The sequence below is a fragment of the Carassius carassius genome, chromosome 12, assembly GCF_963082965.1.
Source record: "Carassius carassius chromosome 12, fCarCar2.1, whole genome shotgun sequence".
In the NCBI taxonomy this organism is placed as follows: domain Eukaryota; kingdom Metazoa; phylum Chordata; class Actinopteri; order Cypriniformes; family Cyprinidae; genus Carassius; species Carassius carassius.
The window spans coordinates 29,615,765-29,635,561 of NC_081766.1; the positions used below are offsets into that span (position 1 = coordinate 29,615,765).

The 19,797-nt window shown below is 35.2% G+C and overlaps 1 protein-coding gene across 1 annotated transcript; it reads left to right on the forward strand.

Moving 5' to 3' along the window:
* The first annotated feature begins 196 nt into the window (after positions 1 to 196).
* Positions 197 to 14,181, forward strand: LOC132155194 (coiled-coil domain-containing protein 39-like). Its single transcript, XM_059564056.1, has 20 exons — positions 197 to 409; positions 507 to 626; positions 705 to 851; positions 1,542 to 1,700; positions 2,940 to 3,032; positions 3,157 to 3,285; positions 3,455 to 3,646; positions 3,998 to 4,101; positions 4,265 to 4,397; positions 5,292 to 5,486; positions 5,607 to 5,771; positions 6,708 to 6,845; positions 7,183 to 7,391; positions 7,758 to 7,881; positions 9,519 to 9,678; positions 10,791 to 10,897; positions 12,320 to 12,460; positions 12,688 to 12,867; positions 13,464 to 13,555; positions 13,682 to 14,181. Exons 1-20 carry the CDS (start codon positions 320 to 322, stop codon positions 13,851 to 13,853), a joined length of 2,850 nt encoding a protein of 949 aa, XP_059420039.1. The 5' UTR covers positions 197 to 319; the 3' UTR covers positions 13,854 to 14,181.
* Positions 14,182 to 19,797: the final 5,616 nt, after the last annotated feature.

A 19,797-nucleotide genomic window follows, 5' to 3' on the forward strand; every position in this document is an offset into this window, starting at 1 on the left:
CACTTTAAGGATTTTAAAAAATCAGGTGGCATAAAAAAAGCCGGGGGGTGCGCGTGGACCCCTATTTCCATCTAGACTATTATGTAAGTTAATATTTTGTAAGAAACTTTCTGAAGTATTGTAGTATTTATTCTGCTGCCCGAGAAAGAAGCGTTTGGCGTCATCTATCGGTAGAATACGGCACGTCGATAGTTAGCGTCGTTGCTAGGAAACGACTCTTGAAAACACAACGATAAACTTCGCCATTCGTAAATGTCTGGCAGCCTTAATATCATCGAGCCGTTTATGTTTTACTCCTGAATGTCTCTGAAACAACAAAATGTCTAACGCGCTGTTAGCAGAAGTTGGTTGGGACGCTGGTTTTGCCATCCCTGTAGCCAATGAAGAGAATAAAGCATTGCTGGAAGAGGTGAGAGAAGTTATCTGCTAACTGACTTCATATCAGGAGAACTAGCGTTTAAGAGAGGTGTGTGTACATCTCATTCATTTTTTTATTCCCTCCACAGCTCCAAAAGAAGCAAAAAGAGCATTTAAACATTGAGAACAAGATAAATAAAAACAAGGATGTGATAAATGCACTGACTGAACACCTCAACAATCTACGACAGGAGGTTTCCCACACTCAGGTAAGTTAGGAGAAAACTGGAGAGGAACTTGATCCTTCCTTTGTTTTTCTGTTTTGTAAGATGTTCGCATGTATTCAGGCATTGTGCAAAGCCAGAGAGAAGGAGACTGAGTCAGAGGTGCATTTAAGAGCCCTGGCGGAGCGAGAGACAGGCCGCCTGAAGCAGGAGATCAGTCAGCTGGAGAATCAACTGAAAACACTGAATGAGAAGAAAAACACACAAGAGGTACAGCTGACACACACGCCATCCATATGATGTAACCTCTGCTTAATCATAAACTGTAAAAGCAATATTAAGACACACAACCACTATTCATTGGTGGCTCACAAACTACAAATGTATACACACACACACACACACACACACACACACACACACACACACACACACACACACACACACACACACACACACACACACACTATAGTTCAGAAGTCTGGGGACATTTAAATTACATTAAGATATATATTTGATATTCATAATGTTACAAGATTTCTGTTTCAAATGCATGTTGTTCTTTTGTATTCATCAAAGAATCCTTAAAAGATGTGTCCCAGATTCCACAAAACAAACATTATGCAACACAACTGTTTTCAGCATTGATAATAATTAATAATAAGTCTTGCTGATCAAGATGACATAAGACTGAATTCTGAGGTATCACGACGGTTTTACATTTTAAATTACATTTTAAAATATGTTGAAAGAGAAAACAGATCTTTTAAGTTGTAATAGTATTTTTTTAACAGGATTACTGTATTTTTTTATCAAATGAATGCAGCCTTGATCAAAAACAGAGACTTCTTTCAAAGAATATCTTTCCAACCCCAAATCTTTTGAACAGTAGTGAATGCATTATGTTTATTTTATAATGTAGTTAAAGTCCTAAAGTAATTCTGTTAATCATCTGCACAGAACATCATCTTTAAAGCCACCCAGAAGCTGGATGAGCTGAAGAGTCAGCTGAACTGGGATCAGCAGACCCTGGAGGCCTGGCTGCAGGAATCAGCACACAAGGACGAAGACACCATGGCCATCATCAAGTACGCCAAGCAAGACGAGAGCAAGATTCGAGTGAGTTGCTAGTAAGAGTGGCAGGATCATCTGTTTGAGTTGGGTCACTTGTATAGCCAGTTCGACTGCCATCAAGAAAAATGTAAAAGGCTGTCTTACACAAGCTGTCCTTGCTTTATTCAATGCAAACAGCAATATTGTAATACCTTTAAAAGTTAAATTTATATCCAGCACTTAATTGTTGAACAAAACGTGAGAATGCCATGTAACACAAAGTACCTTGGTAAATCTCACAAAACCTGCCAGGAACATGTCGGTGTCAAATCACCCCCTAAAAGAACGAATTAAGAAATTAGTTGAACACAACCGCTCTACACACATTATAGTAATTGTGTGATACAAAAAAAAAATAAAATAAATAAATAAATATATATATTCACAACTGTAAAATATTATTGTACTGCCTTTAATTTGTACATTACAGTTTTTATAAATTAAGGGACAAACATGCTTAACTGCCATAAGGTTATAAAACTTCAGTTAAAGTAAATAATGTAAATAAATTAAAATAATGTATCAGTATTTTATGTATTAGTAAAATGTTTGGATAATATTTTATTTTTATATTTTAATTTTTTATGTAGTTTTTAGTTATGGTTTATTTAGCTTTAAGTATTTTAGTGTTTAATCTAAATAAAATTATGAGAAAATATTTTTAAAGAAAATGTTTTTAATGCTTTTAGTTAGTTTAGTAGTAGTAGTGTAGTTTCCTCATACATACATACTTTATATACAGTCAAACCAAAAATTATTCTGACAACAAATATAATTTTTTATATATAGAGATATACAAACTGTGTCATATCATACCCAAATATTATTCATATTGTGAGCTACCAGTAAAATGTACAAGACATTTGGGACTAAAAATTATTCAGACACTTTGACCTGACCATATTTTGCTTAATTTTTATCTGACATTATCAAGATGAATTTGTTCTGACACAGTTTAACTCTGGGTTCTTGTCGTATTTTATTCTCATTTTCTAAACTATAGAGAATAAAATAATAATGTGTGAAATGTTGAAGGTGTCTGAATACATTTTGGCTTGACTCCATATATATCTATAGATATATATCTATATTTTTCTCTTGAGATTTGTTCACTTGTGTGGCACATATTTTAGAAATGTGAATATTTTTGAATAAAGTAGTGTGATGTTAAGCTTGTAGGCAACAGTTTGCATTGCAGAATAACTGCCATGTCTGTATTGAGATAATGTCTGCGTTTTGAATCAGGAGCTGACGCTGAAAATTGAGAAGTTGACTCTTGAAGCCAACCAGAAGAGAAAAGCCTTGGACAGTGAAGTCACTGAGACTGTTACAGCACAGGTGATAGATGTTTTTCTTGCTCCCACCCATTTCTTAATTGTGAGAGGACATTTCTGTGATTTGAGAATCCTATCATTCTTAAAGACTTTGGTCTTTGTGAATGCACTTGTGTTTTGGGATGCAGGTGGCTCTTGACAAGACAGCCGAGAGTTTCCGTCAGGCTCACAGTGAGAGACAAGAGATGATCAGCCAGTGGGAGAACACCATTGAACAAATGATAAAAAGAGACCAGGAGATACAGCAGTGTGCCATGGTAACCTGAAGATGGCACTCTTTTAATAAAAACGCAACATTAAATGGACAGATGTAAACATATACTGTGCAGTTTTTTAAATAAAATACACAACCATTTAAATCTCTATCAATGATTTAATTCAAAAGACAGTTTATTTGATTTGAATGTGAATCTCTTGATATTCTAGATGCAGGCAGAGGTGAACCAAGTAATAAGAGAGAAGAATTATTTGCTGAAGGAGAGGAAGGACTTCATGGAGCGTGAGATAGAGAACAATAAAGAGCTGGAGAGGAATATAAGTGCGGCTGAACGTCAGGCGCTTCGACTCAGGCAGCAGCTCCAGGAAGAGGAGAGGAACCAAAGACGTCTGCAGGACGAGGTGAATCGACCAGAGCTCCCAGACACTGGGGTGCTTCTCATTCCTCAAGTTAAATGTGCATCCACAGTTCATTGCTCCTCTATCCTTAAACCCGTGACCCAGAAATCAATCAAAGTCCCTCATGATGAAATTTGTATCAATCGTCTATCATTCTGCCATGGCTGTTATGGTAGCAAGATAAAATTACCGGTTTTTATTCTTCAAAGACCTTGGGGTACCATGTAAATACCACAGCAGATGAATATGTTTATTATGGAAATTATAAAAGTACCAAAAGGGTAATGGATACATCAAATGTAAATGTATTAATGAATTTGGATAATCTAATCAAACGTGGTGTTTTCCTCTCAGGTGGAAGTGCTGAAGGGAACTTTAGACCGAATAGCCACAGATGTGGAGAACACCCGATCTCAGTTAACCAGCATGAAAAAGGACATTCAGCACAAAACAGCAAAGTAACGCTTTCTCTTTTCTCAGACAACCACCAATCACTTTTCCTCTGTTTTTTCATCCACTTTTAATGGAATTGGGGAAAAAGTGCCACACCTAAAGTCAGATCTGATATCACATAAACATTGCAGATTAATTGTAGTAATGTATGCAGTTCTTTTGTTGTAGAGTTGAAGAGGCCAAGCTACATAACGCTGCTCTGAAGGAGAAACTGCAGATGGTGACAGAGGCGGTGCTGGATGGTGAAGGACAAGCAGCACAGATGGAGCAACTGTACAGAGAACAGGAACAGAGCATCAAAGTGAGTTTGACTCCTTCAGCAATCCACTGCCAACCTGAGCATCATTTTGATTTGCATTGAATATGGCTCAAAAAAGAGAGGGGGCTACTCTCTCGCTCTCGCTCTCGCTCTCGCTCTCGCTCTCTCTCTCTCTCTCTCTCTCTCTCTCTTATCAGCTTTTATTTTTATGTTTTCAATTTTATTTAAATTTTAGTAGTTGTGTTATAAACTTTTTCTATGTTTATTATTATTATTTATTAGGTTCAGGATTAAGTAATTTTTATTTCAGTGTTATTTTTTGTTTATTTTTAGTATTTGTTCATTTCCTGTTAGTCATTTTAGTTCAAGTTAGTTCATATTTTTTATGTATTTCATGTCATATTTTGAAATGTTATTTCAGCCTAGTTTTAAATATCATAGTTTTAGCTTTAATTAACAATAATAACCCTCATTCAAACTTTTGGAAAAATCGGACACACAATGCACTGTTATGATCAATAACCCATAAGTGCCAAATACTGTACTATTCTGACTGTAAATAAAACACAAAAAAATAAAATCAGACTTTTTAAATTCTATAAATTTACAAATCTCATCAAAGTGGATATTCATTTAGAGATTTGCTAAAGGCTAAATTTAGTAAGGACATTTTGAGTACAGTACATTTAACAGCAAAGGTAATCTGAATGATAAAAATAGGAGAAATTCACCATTACCCAGTATCAAAGATACATGTATCATTTGTAAATTATTTTTATTTGATCATACAGAATATATATATATTTGTTAAGGATTTTGTTAACAACCTATTTATGGAAGTTAATATAATTTGTTCATTTTATTTGTATAAAATGAATGTTAAGTGAATCTTGTTCTACTGTAATCCGAGTTTTGTGTTACTGATTGTGTGTGTAGGAGATGGATGCTCAGCTGCTCCGGCAGAGAGAGCTCATGTTCAGAAAGAGTCAGGAGTTGCAGGGACTGCGTGATAAAGAGAAGAGCACCACAGCTGAGATCTACGCCACACGGGCCGCTATCTCCAACCTGGACAGCAGACTCAGCAAACTGGACCAGAACTTGCTCAAACAGCAGATGATCATTTCCAACCAGGCAAGAGATCCTTGTCTCTGTCAGTGTCAACACAGAGTTATCATCTAGTTAACACAAGCTAGATGGTTGTTTTCTGGAAGTTGACAGATGGCTCAAGTATTGTTCTTTTGTTTGGTCTAGGACTTTCAGATCCAGATGCTGCAGAAGAAGACTTCACACCTGCAGGGCAAGGTGAACACAGAAGAAAAGGAAGCTCTGGAGGAGAAGGCCTCTGATCTGGCTGAAGCTCTAGAGGAGAAGAAGAGGACAGCCAGCACCCTCACCACACAGCTGAAGAAACTCCAGGTGCGAGTGTGGGCCTCTGTTGTCACAAAACAATGATTTCCCAGAGCTCTCCTCAGGTTGGGAGAACAGCTGTTATCAGTGGGCACATGGGTCTGATTCACAGGTGACATCATAAATGTGTTTATCCAATGATTACTGATTTTGTTTTTTTTTATGTGGTATTCTGCCCTTGAGTTATCGCAATCAGTAATCGCACTGGAGAATTAACACTCGTATTAAATCACAAAATCGTATTAATTTCCTGCTCTCTCAATCTTATGTTTCCTTCTGTTCTACATGCAATATAAAAAGAAAATAGCTTAGAAATAAGCATAGAGAACTTCAAACAGATCTCTGAACAATCTGACAGGTGTTATTTGTCATATTTCAAGGAATGTTTTTTTTAAAGCTTAATAATTGAATTGTAGAAACATAAAGTTTTTGCAACAGAATTGTAATGAAAATTAAGCACATTTTCTTCTAAATTCGAATTACTGTAATATATATATATATATATATATATATATATATATATATACACACACACAGTCAAACCAAAAATTATTCAGACACCAGATTAATTTTTTTATATTTTTTACTAGCGGGTGCAGGACACTATAGTTAATTTATCTAAGTGAGGAAAACAAAATAGAGCAAACTGTGACATATCGTACCCAAAAAATATTCATACAGTGGACTAACAGTAAAAGTGTTACAAATTTGGGGGCCAACATTTTTTTCAGACACTTTGACCTGACCACGTTGTGCTTAAGTGTTATTATCCATATAAATTTGCTCTTGTCATATTTTATCACCATTTTCTAAACTATAGAGAATAAACTGTGATAATGTGTGAAATGTTGATGGTTTTGGTATGACTGTATATTTTTCTACTTTTGGTGAAACATGGTTTTCTGAGATGTGTAATGATGTTTTTAATGGTGCATATATTCTCAGGATGATATCCGCTGCGTTAGGAAAGACACAGAGAAGATCGGAGCAGAAAAGAGAGAACTGACCTCCAAGATCCAGGAGAAGGAACTCTTCATTAATAACTCTGAGAAAGACCAGAAAAAACTCAGGCTCAAAAAACAGGTTCGGAACACAATTCTTCATCCATAGCCACAGAACTTTCCTGCCTGTTTGTTTATTGCCAGTTTGTTTAAGTATTTCGGGCTAATTTGATAATGCCTTCTGTTATCAATTTCTCATTAACAGAATTTTTTATTTATATACTCCACAATTTTCCCCCACTGTCAGCACTTGCTCTCAGCAAAACTGATAAAATGCATAATGAATTATTAATCTATTGTAGATTACCTAATCTATCAAGAGCATTTAAAAAAATATCAGCAGTGAAAACTGGGAGAGAACAACAAAACACATTGGCATCTGTCTCACACATGTCCATGTGTACGTCTCCTCCCTTCAGGACAGCATGGTGGAGAAAGGTCTCTTGAAGATGGAGGTGCAGCGGCTGAGAGGTCTGCTGTATGACCGAGCAGATGGAGTGCTGAGTCTGGAGAAGAGACGTCTGCAGCTGCAAGCGGCCATGAAAGAGAGAGAAGAGGAGATCCACGTGCACAGAGAGATGCTCGCTAAACAGGTCAAGCTCACTGAGCAGGAGAGACAAGGGCTCAGGTAAAAACAGCACTGACTGAAGAGCATGCTAGCTAATGGAGTTTTCAAATGATTTCATTTTTTAGTGTGGCTCAGAAAGATAGGTTCATACTGAAATAAATATATCGATAAAATTAAAATGAATGAAAACCATGATTTATGATTGATAGCTTTCTCTTTTTTTACTTTTAGTTATTTTATTTAATTTTTAAATGTTCTTATTTTAATTGTGTGATTTGTATGTGCTATAGAAATAATATATGTTTTCTTTTTATAAATCCAGAAAAAAAGTAGAGTTGGATCTGCATGGATTTCATGTCATATATTTGATACCTGCATTGATTTTATTTTTTTCTACACTTTGTTGGTTGTGATAAATGGTGTCAGTGCTGCGATGAATGAGAGACTGTTCAAAATTGACAAGATGAGGAAGAGGTACGAGATCCTTACTGTTTCTCTGGCTGCACCAGAGGGAGAAGAGGAGAAATCCCAGGCCTACTTCATTATAAAGGTGTCATACCTCTGTTTTTTTTCTAATTAGATGCATGGAACTGCATCATGCTCAAGGTAGAATCGCAGAAAAATAGTTAAAAATGACTTTCTGCATCAGATTCACTGTAAAAAATGAGTGTGATTTTAACAGTAAAAGACCGTACAAAAGCATAAGTTCCAATACTATACACAGTGAATTACTGTAATTACAATGAATGTGATTTTACAGTAATATACTGTTACAGTTACAGTTTTTGGAAGTGAAAAAGAACGTCATTGTATAATTTACAGAGAAAGACCAAAAATTAACATTCCCAGAATTCCCGGCATCACACTTCATATTTGTTTTATCTTACATCTAGTGTTGTTAAATTAATGTTTATTGCATTATTTTAGTATTGTGTGTCATCATTTGTGTGCATGACACTGTGCAATTTCTATATGTTAGTATTTACCTCCCCAGCTTGTGAGGAAAGCTGTTTGTTATTATTATTATTACTCATTGCCACCTGTTTTTGGTGGTTATCAGTGTATTACAAAGGTACAAAACAGATTCTAGTACTTCAGTAGGATGGTATATTAACATTATGTCAGTAAATTATTTATTTATTTATTGGTTTACTGTGAATTTAAGCTATGACTGTAAAACCTAAAATATTGCTACCATATTTTTATTGGTACTTTTCTGGCAACCACAGCTGCCGGTATTTTACAGTAAATGTCACAGATTTGTTTACAGAAAAAGAAGAAGTAATGGTATGCTTAATGAAGTACATCACTGTTTCAGTCTTCAAGTATTCATTCTGTAATACTTTATTGTGTAGTCATACTACTATTTGATGTAGTCAAAAAAGCACAAGTAAAAAAAACTAACTGGTATATAGTGCTGTAAAAGTCTGTGTCAGTAAGATTTTGTTTTATTTTATTATTATTTGGCATTTTTAAAGGATGCCCCTGGTAGCCCATATACAGTCTTTGAGTCACTGCTAGACACGTGACGTTCCACAAATAGCCTGAATTAGGACTGGCCAATAACAATCTCGTATCGAGATCGAGATAAGCTCTTGACATATTTATTCAATAAGCCTAGTAGAAGCAGAAATAAATGCAACAGCAACCAGTCAGTGCATGTCTCTGTGTGAATGAATTGATTACTTTTTAAAAGATTGATTAAATTGTCAAGGTTTTATTCATTCATTTGATTAGACACCATTTTTTTATGATAAATTTGTATTGAATCGTTAAACAGAATCCATAAAAAATAAAAAATAAAGGAAAACTGAATTTAGGGTAAAATTAAATGGATTTCATGTGGCTCTAAATTAAAAGGTAGCTTACTCTGTAGAGTTTAATTGTGAATAAAGTCATGTTTACCTTTATTCTCAAGGTCTAACACACATATGGAAGCATTTCTTTCCCTTTTAATTGTAAATGAATATTGCGATAAATATCAATATCTTATCTCATGTCTGTCCCGATATGGATATCCCCAAATGTAGCCTCAGTGAGCATAAGAGACATCTTTTTAAAAACATTAAAATGAATAAATCCAAAACAAAGAAGTGCAGCTTGGGTCTTTGAATTCAAAGCTTTTCTACCTGAACATTAATACTCCAGACATCTTAATAGCTAATAAATCCTGGACTTTTCCTGAAGGCAGCTCAAGAGAAAGAAGAACTCCAGCGGCAGGGAGATGATCTGGACACCAAAATCCGCAAGACAGAGAAAGAGATCCATGCACTGGAGAACACCCTGCAGGTCGTCAACAACTGCAATACAACCTATCGCAAATCCCTGACCAAAGTCACTGAGTCCAGTAAGTCCATTCACATCAAAACTACAGTTCTGTATAAAAACTGTTGCTTGGTGTTTAGAAAGTCAGTCTCAAACACCATAACTCAGTGCCAGCTTCTTAAATCATTCTTCATCACTAATGTCATCACTTTCCCACAATGCATTGTTGTGCGATTCTAATGTTAGAGGTGTCTGGTAAGTTTGTTTGCTCATCTGAAATATATGAGCACCTCTGATATTAATTCATGTGTCATGATTATGTTCTGTTTCATTGTCTGAGTTTTCCTTCGTTTGTTACCATGGTTTCTCATTAGTGTCACACCCGTTCCTTGGTTTGTTGATTATCATTCCTCATTGTATTTAAGTCCTCAGTTTTCTCTGTTACTGTGACTGTGTAGTGGTTCTTGATCATAAACTTTTTTCCCCGACAGCAATTTTGCCAGCCTTTTTGATCATTTTTAGGAAACTTTCAGAAAATGTTAATGAATATCTGAACATGCAGTATGTCAAAAGAAAGAACAGAGCCTTTGTTTTTTAACAAACCATTTGATTCTAGCTTCATGCATTCTTTTTTTTTTTAATCAACACTTGAATGTGGGCAAGTTTCATAAAGCAACATTTTGCAACTATACATGTGGATCAGATTCACAGCAATGATTTAATCATAGATGGAATAGATCACTTCCATCAATATATCAAAAGCTTGCACTGTCCTATTAGCACTTCATGGTTCGATGTTTCATTGGGTAACATTAAGCAGTTTTATTTATATGCTGTTTATTATTTTAAATATGCTATTTATTGATAGTTTCAGCTCCTTTTTTTGATTCAGAGATTCAGTACTCTTTCAGAAGATGTGTGATAGCTTCTAATAGTGAAAACGCAGAAAGCTGGAAAATTCTGTCAGTGGTGGGTAAAGAGTCCCTTGGAAATAGTTCATTCTCATTTTTGGCTTGAAACTACACACACAACTTTTTGTCAAATTAAATAAATTTAGCTTAAGTCACACCCTAAGTGCAAACGTCACTTGTTTATGGTGTAGATACTACACAGGCTTATATTTGGCATATAAACAGTATGTGGAATATTGCAATTTATATAAACAAATAGAATTTCATTGTGATCTCACTGTAGGTCCTGCGCACCAGGAGAAACTGAAGCTGGAGGAGCAGAGACGAGCGGCCGAGGAGAAATACAAATATAAAAAACGGCAAATGAGAGAACTGCAGGAGGACATTGAGGTAAACATTCCTCCAAGCAGACAGTTCATTTACAATCACTGTGGTGTATCTCTCTAACCACTGGCCTAGTGGTTAGAGTTTGATTCCTAACCCTAGGGTTGTGGGTTCGAGTCTTGGGCCGGCAATACCATGACTGAGGTGTCCTTGAGCAAGGTACTGAACCCCCAACTGCTCCCCGGGTGCCGCAGCATAAATGGCTGCCCACTGCTCCGGGTGTGTGTTCACAGTGTGTGTGTGTGTGTTCACTGCTCTGTGTGTGTGCACTTTGGATAGGTTAAATGCAGAGCACAAATTCTGAGTATGGGTCACCATACTTGGCTGAATGTCACTTTCTTTCTATTTAAAAAAAAATGATAACATATGAATTGAGAAACACTACTTTTAGTTCAAGTCTGAACGCAGACAAAAGTTCAATAGAAATATGTGTATTATGATAGAACATTTTTATAATTCCTAACTTTAATTAATGTGTTAGGTATCATGGACTAACAGTTAATAAAATAAAAAAAACATATATATATATATATACATATATATATATACATATATATATATATATATATATATATATATATATATATATATATATATATATATATATATATATATATGTGTATATATATATATATATATATATGTGTATATATATATATGTTTTTTTTATTTTTATATATTTTTTTTATATAATTAACATTAGATTATCAAATGCTATAAACATATTTTTAAGTTTTCATATAAAAGCATTTAAGCATTTTATTTTACATTGTTCGTGATTGTCTGTAGTTACATAAATAGTTAAAAAGGAATTCCAATCAACTATATGTACTTAGTATGTCATCATTTTCTGGAGTGTTTTATAGTTATACATATTTCTTGTTATTAGTATAGTAATTAGGTACAGTAATATGTAAGACGTGTAACAAACACTAGAAAGGTATGGTCACATTTACCATAAATGCCATATTTACCAGTATACAAGTTAGTCATGTGAATTTGCTGCACAGACCAACAGAAAGCTGTTTGGTTTGAATGTGACTTCTCCATAAGCAGCATCATTGACAATGGAAAATGTCTTTTTTTTTTTCTTACTAAACTTACACCTAAATTTCGCTAACGTGACCACTCCTTTACTTTAAAGGTACTGGCACCAGAACTGTAGGTTGTTACTAGCTTACTATAGTCTCAATACACTGTAATGCAAAGTTTGTCCTTTCGCTTTTATATTTATGTTACTGGGTTACATAACAGTTAAAAACATTGTTTTGAAATCAACATTCACAGCAGGTCAAACAGGTTTCTGTGAACCTGCCCCGTGAAAAGTGAAAACCTCAAGGCTAGTTAGCTAGGTCAGCTTGAATCAGTAATAACAAATAATTCATTTAGAGGATAGTACATAAAGCATGTTTTTTCCACATATTTCAGAGCATGTCCCACACACTGGACGGTCTTCTTCAAGAGGAAGCAGTCCAGAATGAGACCATTGAGAGGACTCAAGCCCATGTGCTCTCTCTCAACCACTCCATCTTCTCTCAAGAGGAGAAACTCAATAGAGCCACCAAACAGGTCTGACCACCTGCAGTTGTTCTGCTTTGTCTTTTCAGATTAGCTAAAAAAAATCAGAATAGGTTGTTAAATGGCAGTTTCTGTTGTGACAACATGCCCCAATTAAAAAGTGTGACAACTCTATACATATACAGGTCTCTCCTGTATTTATCTATGTATACACAGTATGGCCAGTAATGAATGATTATACCCATTTTATTGTGATTTATCTTGTTCTTATCTCACAGTGTGCCAAATATACCAGGGAAATCCGGTCTGCTAAAAACACCAAAGAGAAGACATTTGAGGAACGTGACATAGAGCTACGTGAACTCAGAGACTGCAATAAAAGCGTAAATAAGATGCTCCTTGAAGCCATCGAGGAGAATCCTGACCTTTCATCTGCATTGCAGATACGTTTTATGCAGGTACAGCACGACAGGAACAATTACCCATCATCATTTATAAACAACATGAAGCATTGTAAAAACAAAATGCATTCCATTCAAAATCATAAAATGATAATGCTGCCTTGTCAAAGTGAAACAAAGTGCTATTTTGAATCACCTTATGTTAAACTGTTCAATTTGAAAGAAATAATGCGTTCGTTCAGCAAAGATGCATTAAACCGATCAAAGATAAGATAAGGTTTCAGTAAATATTTTTCATTTTCAATTTTTGAGTTTCTTGAGCAGCAAATGAGCAGATTAGAATGATTTCTGAAGGATGAAGTGACACTGAAGGCTGGAGGAATGATGCTGAAAATTCCGCTTTGCATCACAGGAATAAATTACATTTTAAAACACATTCAAATAGAAAACTGTTACTTGAAATTTTACTGTATTCTAATTTGATCAAATAAATGCTGCCTTTGTGAGCATAAGAGACATTAAAAAAATTAACTGACTCCAAACTTTTAAACAGTAGTATATTTGTACATTTTTACAATGGGGACAGCTATCAGTGGAATTACTAACATTTTCATATAAATGAAGTCTCTAATGAACTGTTCCTCTGTTTTCAGGCTGGTCTGTCCCTGCCCTCTCCCGCCTCCACTCCCTCAGGTCGTCTGAGCTCAAAGATCAGCTCAGCCCGCAGTTCTGCTTCACTCCATCGGTATTCACACGATCATGATTTATATTCCACATGTGCATCTGCTGCTATTACAGCATAACTATCCAACCAAGTGGGACAATTTAAACCAGACAGATATCCCTGAATATTGTCTTATGTGCCCCACAGACACATCAGATCATCAAATCCCTCAGCCAGCAGCAGTCCCAGAAGCCAGTCTGTCACGTCCCCTGCAGTGAAGACAGTGGATCTGGGTTTGGGCCTCTCCATCACGTCCCCGCACGGGTCTCGGCCGCCCAGCGCTGGCAGCAGCAAGAGCAGCAAGTGCAAAAGCCCTTAGATCTCACGCCAATCTCTATGAAGAAAAGTCATTGAATTATACCATTACCACCATTCCTGTTATTCCACTTATAACTCAATGTTTCATTTATTCAGTTCAGTGATTCTTTAAAATTCACTTTTATGATTTAATTTCCTAGAAGTTAGTTTCAAGGAAAAATACTGTAGACTTGTAAACACACAGTTTGATTAATGACCTTTCACAAAAATGCTTTCGTTTGAAAGTGCACACACGGGTCTTCGTCTTGTTTAGTTCACTACTTACTTGGATTATGTTATGTCGCAGCAACAAGAAAGAAACAATAAAACCCTACATTTTTGAAATGCTTTGACCCGCGAGTGATGGATCAGTGTTATCGGGTTACTGGCCATTGTGTTTGTGCTGACTGTGCTAGGGGTGTGTTCAGTCTCAATATTTGTTTAAACCCATGAGACAGACGGCTCGGTCAACCCCCTCATATGGCCCAGAAACCTGAAGAGTCACTGAATACACAGCACATTCAGACACCTTCCTCCTGAAAGAGCAGAACAATGGAGAACCTTTTCATCCTGTTTGTTGGATTTTTGTGTTTTTCTGTGGGACAGTCGACCACTAACGGTGAGTGACTGATCAAAAAATTGCTCAATTACTCAGCTATTTTCTATTTTAGTCCTAGTCCTGTGTTAAAGGTCCTTGTTAGTTTTAGTCGACTAAAAGTCTCAACAGTCTAGTTTAAGTCAAAGACAATTGAAAGTATTTTAGTCAAGTTTTAGTCAGATTATTATTAATTAACCGTTCAGCAGTATTCTTTTTTGCAGAAATTTTTTATTTAGTCTTATCCTACTCAAATGTACATTTTAGATATCATATTAAGTCAACCTTGTCCTGTTTTTAGTCAAGTTTAAGTCAATGAAATATATGAGCATTTAAAATTTCAAGCATTAGACAAAATTTCGTCATGCTTTATAATGGTTAAACTGATCAAAATATTTTTTGCTCAAAATTATAATCGTAATGATTATTGTCATTTGAGAAATTTTCACCAGTAAGCACAAATCAGTAGAATCCGGACTCATATTTGACCTCATCTAGTATATTGATTTATTATAGACTTTAATATTACATGAAAGATCGCAATAGTAGAGGCATGCAGTCCACAATATCATTCTGTCTCCGTTTTAATGAAAATAAAAGGTTTTTATCTTTTTGAATACATTTTAGTCTCGTCTTATTTCGTCAATGAAAATGCATGTTGATATAGTCTTACTTTTATACAGTAGCTGTAGTAAAATCAAATCCTTGCCCCTGATTCATTTTGTGTATATAATGGATTCAATGATAAATTGTTGACATACTAACTTTTTCATTTACATAACTGACATATTCACTTACAAACCTGTTTTCTGTTTGTTTAATGCTGCTCACAGTTGCTCCTACAACAACAGACGTGTCAACAGAAACAACATCAGCTCCACAAACAGAAAACTGGGCAATGATTTATGAACCATCAACTCAGCAGCCTGGTACAAAGTTATATTTTGCTACTTGATGCAGTTGGTATAATATCACAAATGATTATTAGTCAGTTAGATGAAATCAGATAGAAACTCACTAGAGTCATCTTTAGTTTAAAAGGGACAGGTTAACCAAAAATGTTATTTACTCACTTTAATGATGTTCCAAACTGTATGACAAACACACACACACACACACACATACACAACTGTGTCGTTTTTACTAGTTTTTGGTGTTTTTAATTATGTCTGGTCATTTTAATTTCAGTTTTAATTTGATTTATCTTAGTTCATTAGTTAAACTAAATGAAAATGACAAATGTTGCTTTGGAAACTAGTTCTTTATATTTTATTTTATTTCAATTAACATTTCTTTATTTCTTTATTTAGTAATTTCAGTTATTATGGTTTTGGTTTTTGTCAACTATAACCCGGGTTATATGAAAGAAAGTATTTATGTAAGTACATATTTGGAATGAGGAACATGAGGGTCAGTAAATTATGATAGAACGTTGTGTAAAAATTTAGCTTTTATTGTAATTTGGAGATTAGTTTTGGTTTTATTATAACACGTTCTTGTCTATTTTCTCATAGACCCTTCAGTAATTACTGGCTTGAGAATAACTGTCACATCTGTGGTTGATCTGTCCAGTAACTCACCTGAGATGGAGCTCCTTCTGCATCAGGTATACATTTTATTTTATTTTATTGTCTTTTTGCTTTCACCTTCCTAAAAGCATATCTTATGATGTCTAAAGTATGTATGTACAGTAGATGAGTATTTGATAATGTGCCTGTTATATTAACAAACACTAGTGTTGCAATATGAAGCACTGCTTACACAGAAGTTCAAACCAAGCTTTCTTCTGGTCAACTCTTGTGAACCCGTTGTAAAATATGCATGAGAAAATATTTCGCCCTCACGTGTGGGATCATACGGATTCTTATTGAAATGACCTGATTCACAGAACAATGGTAAATCTGAACACACTTCATGCTTAAAATGTATGAATATTATCGCATTTGATTTAAAATAATCAAATGAAGTGCCATTTATTTCAAACCCTGCTCAACTTTAACCCCAGCACACCTGTGGACATCCACCAAAACACCAGTCATTAAAAATGACTTTTAAATGGCTCCTTATATAAATTAATTATAATATTAATTATTTGTTTTACTGTATAACTTTTCAGTTTTTTTTTTATTTTGGCACTGTTATATGAATATGTAAACAAAACCTACAGAACATTTGTTTTAAAATACCCTCTCTCATTTCAGATTGAAACGTTCATTCCTTCTCAACACCAAGCAACAACTTCCATTACAGTGAGAAGCATCCAGAAAGGCTCCAGAACTGCTTAAAAATATTGTTTTTGTAAACTAGTATTCATATTTCAGTAAGGTCTATTAAGTTGACATAACAAAACATTCTTTTGTTTCTGATGACAGATTTTATCTACATTTTATTGATGTATTCTATGTGTATTTTAAAAAGTTGTATGCAATAAAGCATAAAAAGATATTTTTGGAAACATGCTGTGCACATATTTGTTTCTCCAATAAAAAATGCGACAGCCAGTTGCGCGTCTGTAATCTGGCAACCCTCACGAGCGACGAGTCTGAGGAGGAGGAGGAGCGGGAGAAACAACTCTCTTGAATTTGGATATTACATGCTCCACTTTATATAGAATATTTTTAGATTCTGAACACCTGAACACTCAATAAAAGAGAACAAGAACAAGAATCTGATCCTCATCGTGTTGTACGCAGTATGATCAAATCCAAAATGTATAATACTACTAAGATGAGGTCGGAACAAAAACAATACTTTAGAAACGGTGAGATTCAACACAGAAAAACAAGAATGCATGATCAACAATGAATAGCTGTATATGAGTGACTGCTAAAATACTAAAAACTGCATTTGGAGAATTACAAGCGATTCATAAATGTGTTATGATCTTTGTATTAAATCATTTCAAAGAGCAGCAGATCTGATCAGTAGATGGTGCAGTTGGCAGTCGAGTAGTCCAGACAAATCCATTCATTTGTGTACTGCTTATAACCAGCAGCATCCACCAGCCCGCTGCCTGTGAACAGTTTCAACAGTTTGAATCATCATAGGATACAGCACAGTGTCAATGGCTGTCACAGCTGAAAGAGTCTCACCCTCCATCAGGTTGTACAGGGTGCAGTATGTGATGCCATTGTCCTCCACCCTGCCCCATGCTTTAGAGATAGAAAACCCCTGTGACAGTGGCAAAAAAGGAGAAAGAATTAGCCAAAAAGTATTCAAATCCTTGAAAAGGAGTAGTTAGCTACTGTGTGATTCAGCAGTTCAAAGTAGAGAAAAGAGATGACAGTGTAACAAACATTTTAGGTAACAGAAGGAGAGTAACTAAAAATTGTAATGATATTAAATGATACAAATTCCCCTGAAATAGTAAAAGTAAAGTTGTAGTAACGAGAGAGAGATATGTAGCACAACTGTTTTCAACTTTGATAATAATAAGAAATGTTTCATGAGCATCAAATCAGGATATTGGAATGATTTCTGGAGGATCATGTGACACTGAAGAGTAACGGCTGCTCAAAATACATTTTTCGTAGGAAAAAATGAAATATAATCAAGTAGAAAATAATGTAAAAAAAATTTCTAAAATGAACCAAAGCTTTATAGAGGAATGTAGAGTTCTTGAATGTTCATGACTTTGACTGATTCCGTAGTCCAGCAAAACATATTTCTAGAAACAAATGTTTTCTTTTCTGTAGCTATACATATGTGGCTTTCTGTCATTCTCTCATTTTTAAAATAATAAAGTTATAACAGAAACACTGAAATGAAGGTACAATATTGGCAGAAAGGAAATATTGGCAGCAGAGCGTTTTACCATGACTCTACAAACAGATTCTTCGGTTGCCTCCAGGTGAAAGTTCAGGTCCTCCTTGCTGGTCCACTGTCTGGACGTGTGTTTGGCAGCGATGTGGACAGGGGTGGCAGAGACCAGCTGAAGAACACAACAGGTCACTAGATTTGTGGACATTTCTAAGGAAATATGCCAGCTGTTGTCAGACTCCGTGTGCATTCAAATATCTCACTGGATTATTACAATTAATGGCAAAAATATATACAGCTTAAAACAGTTATGTTTTTGTGAAAAACAGGACTCAACCTGTAGATGGCAATACAAGTTTAATGCTTAAACTTTGAAAGGTTTATTTAAATAAAGTTAAGCCAAAAAAGTGAATGGGTGCTGTCAGAATGAAAATCCGAACATCACAATAATCCACAAGAAATCCGGATCAATCCAGTCTATCAGTTAACATCTTGTCATCAAACCCATCATTAATACATTAATAACTTTAAACCATTTCTTCAGGCTGACATAATCCATAATAATACTTCTTTCTGTGTAAAAAGTTCATCCCCTGTTGTCCTCTCACATCAAAATCCACTGACTGACATATTTGTCTAGAACTGAATCAGACAAGATGACTTTTCCACTGGAGAAAACTATATTATGGATAGAGGACTCGTATTTTAGCTGGAAACAAGGTTCGATTTAAAAAAATGTCTTGACGAATTTATTACAAACATAGAGCTTTTTATTTCACAAGACATTAATTGATGGATTGGAGTCGTGTTGATTCCATGTGGATTATTGTGATGTTTTTAGCAGCTGTTTGGACACTCATTCTGACGGCACCCATTCACTGCAGAGCATCCGCTGGTGAGCAAATGATGGAATGCTGTTGTGATGAAGAAACAAACTCATCTACAGCTTGGCTGGCCTGAGGGTGAGTTCATTTCTAGAAAATGTTCATTTTTGGCCAAAACTATTTCTTTTAAAGCATGAGCAATAATAATAGTGATGCTTGCTTTAGCAAACAGTTCGATCTTAGAATATCTTACTTCATACAGGCATCTCTGTCCAACAGTCATACAGCCGGACATACCCCTCCAGGCCTTAATCTGGTTCACCAAACTCACATAAACGTCCTGGCATGGGATCCCAAAGAGCCTGACAAAAAATGAGGGAGATTTCAATGCAATGCCATGTTCTGAAAACTGATTCTAAAGTCATGTGAATTTGTAAATTTGATTGTGGATCTGGGGTATGACTTAAAATGGGACAGAATTTAGACCACGGACATCCTTAGGCTTGCATCATGCATATCGAATGAGCTTTATGTTCACTGTGAATAATTAGCACGGTGGATCATAGAGATAAAAGATCTAAGCCTTGTAAAGCAAGTCACCAGTTTGTGATTCGTCTTGGTTGATATACAGCTCAATCATAAGATTTATAGAGTATAGAATACCATCAACGATAACAAAAAACTCCTTCAAAACTGATTTTCCATAAGCATGATGTTTAGGAAGGAGGTAGAATGTTGAATCCGGTGTTATTTGAGTATCATTTATATATATTGTTTACTAATATTAT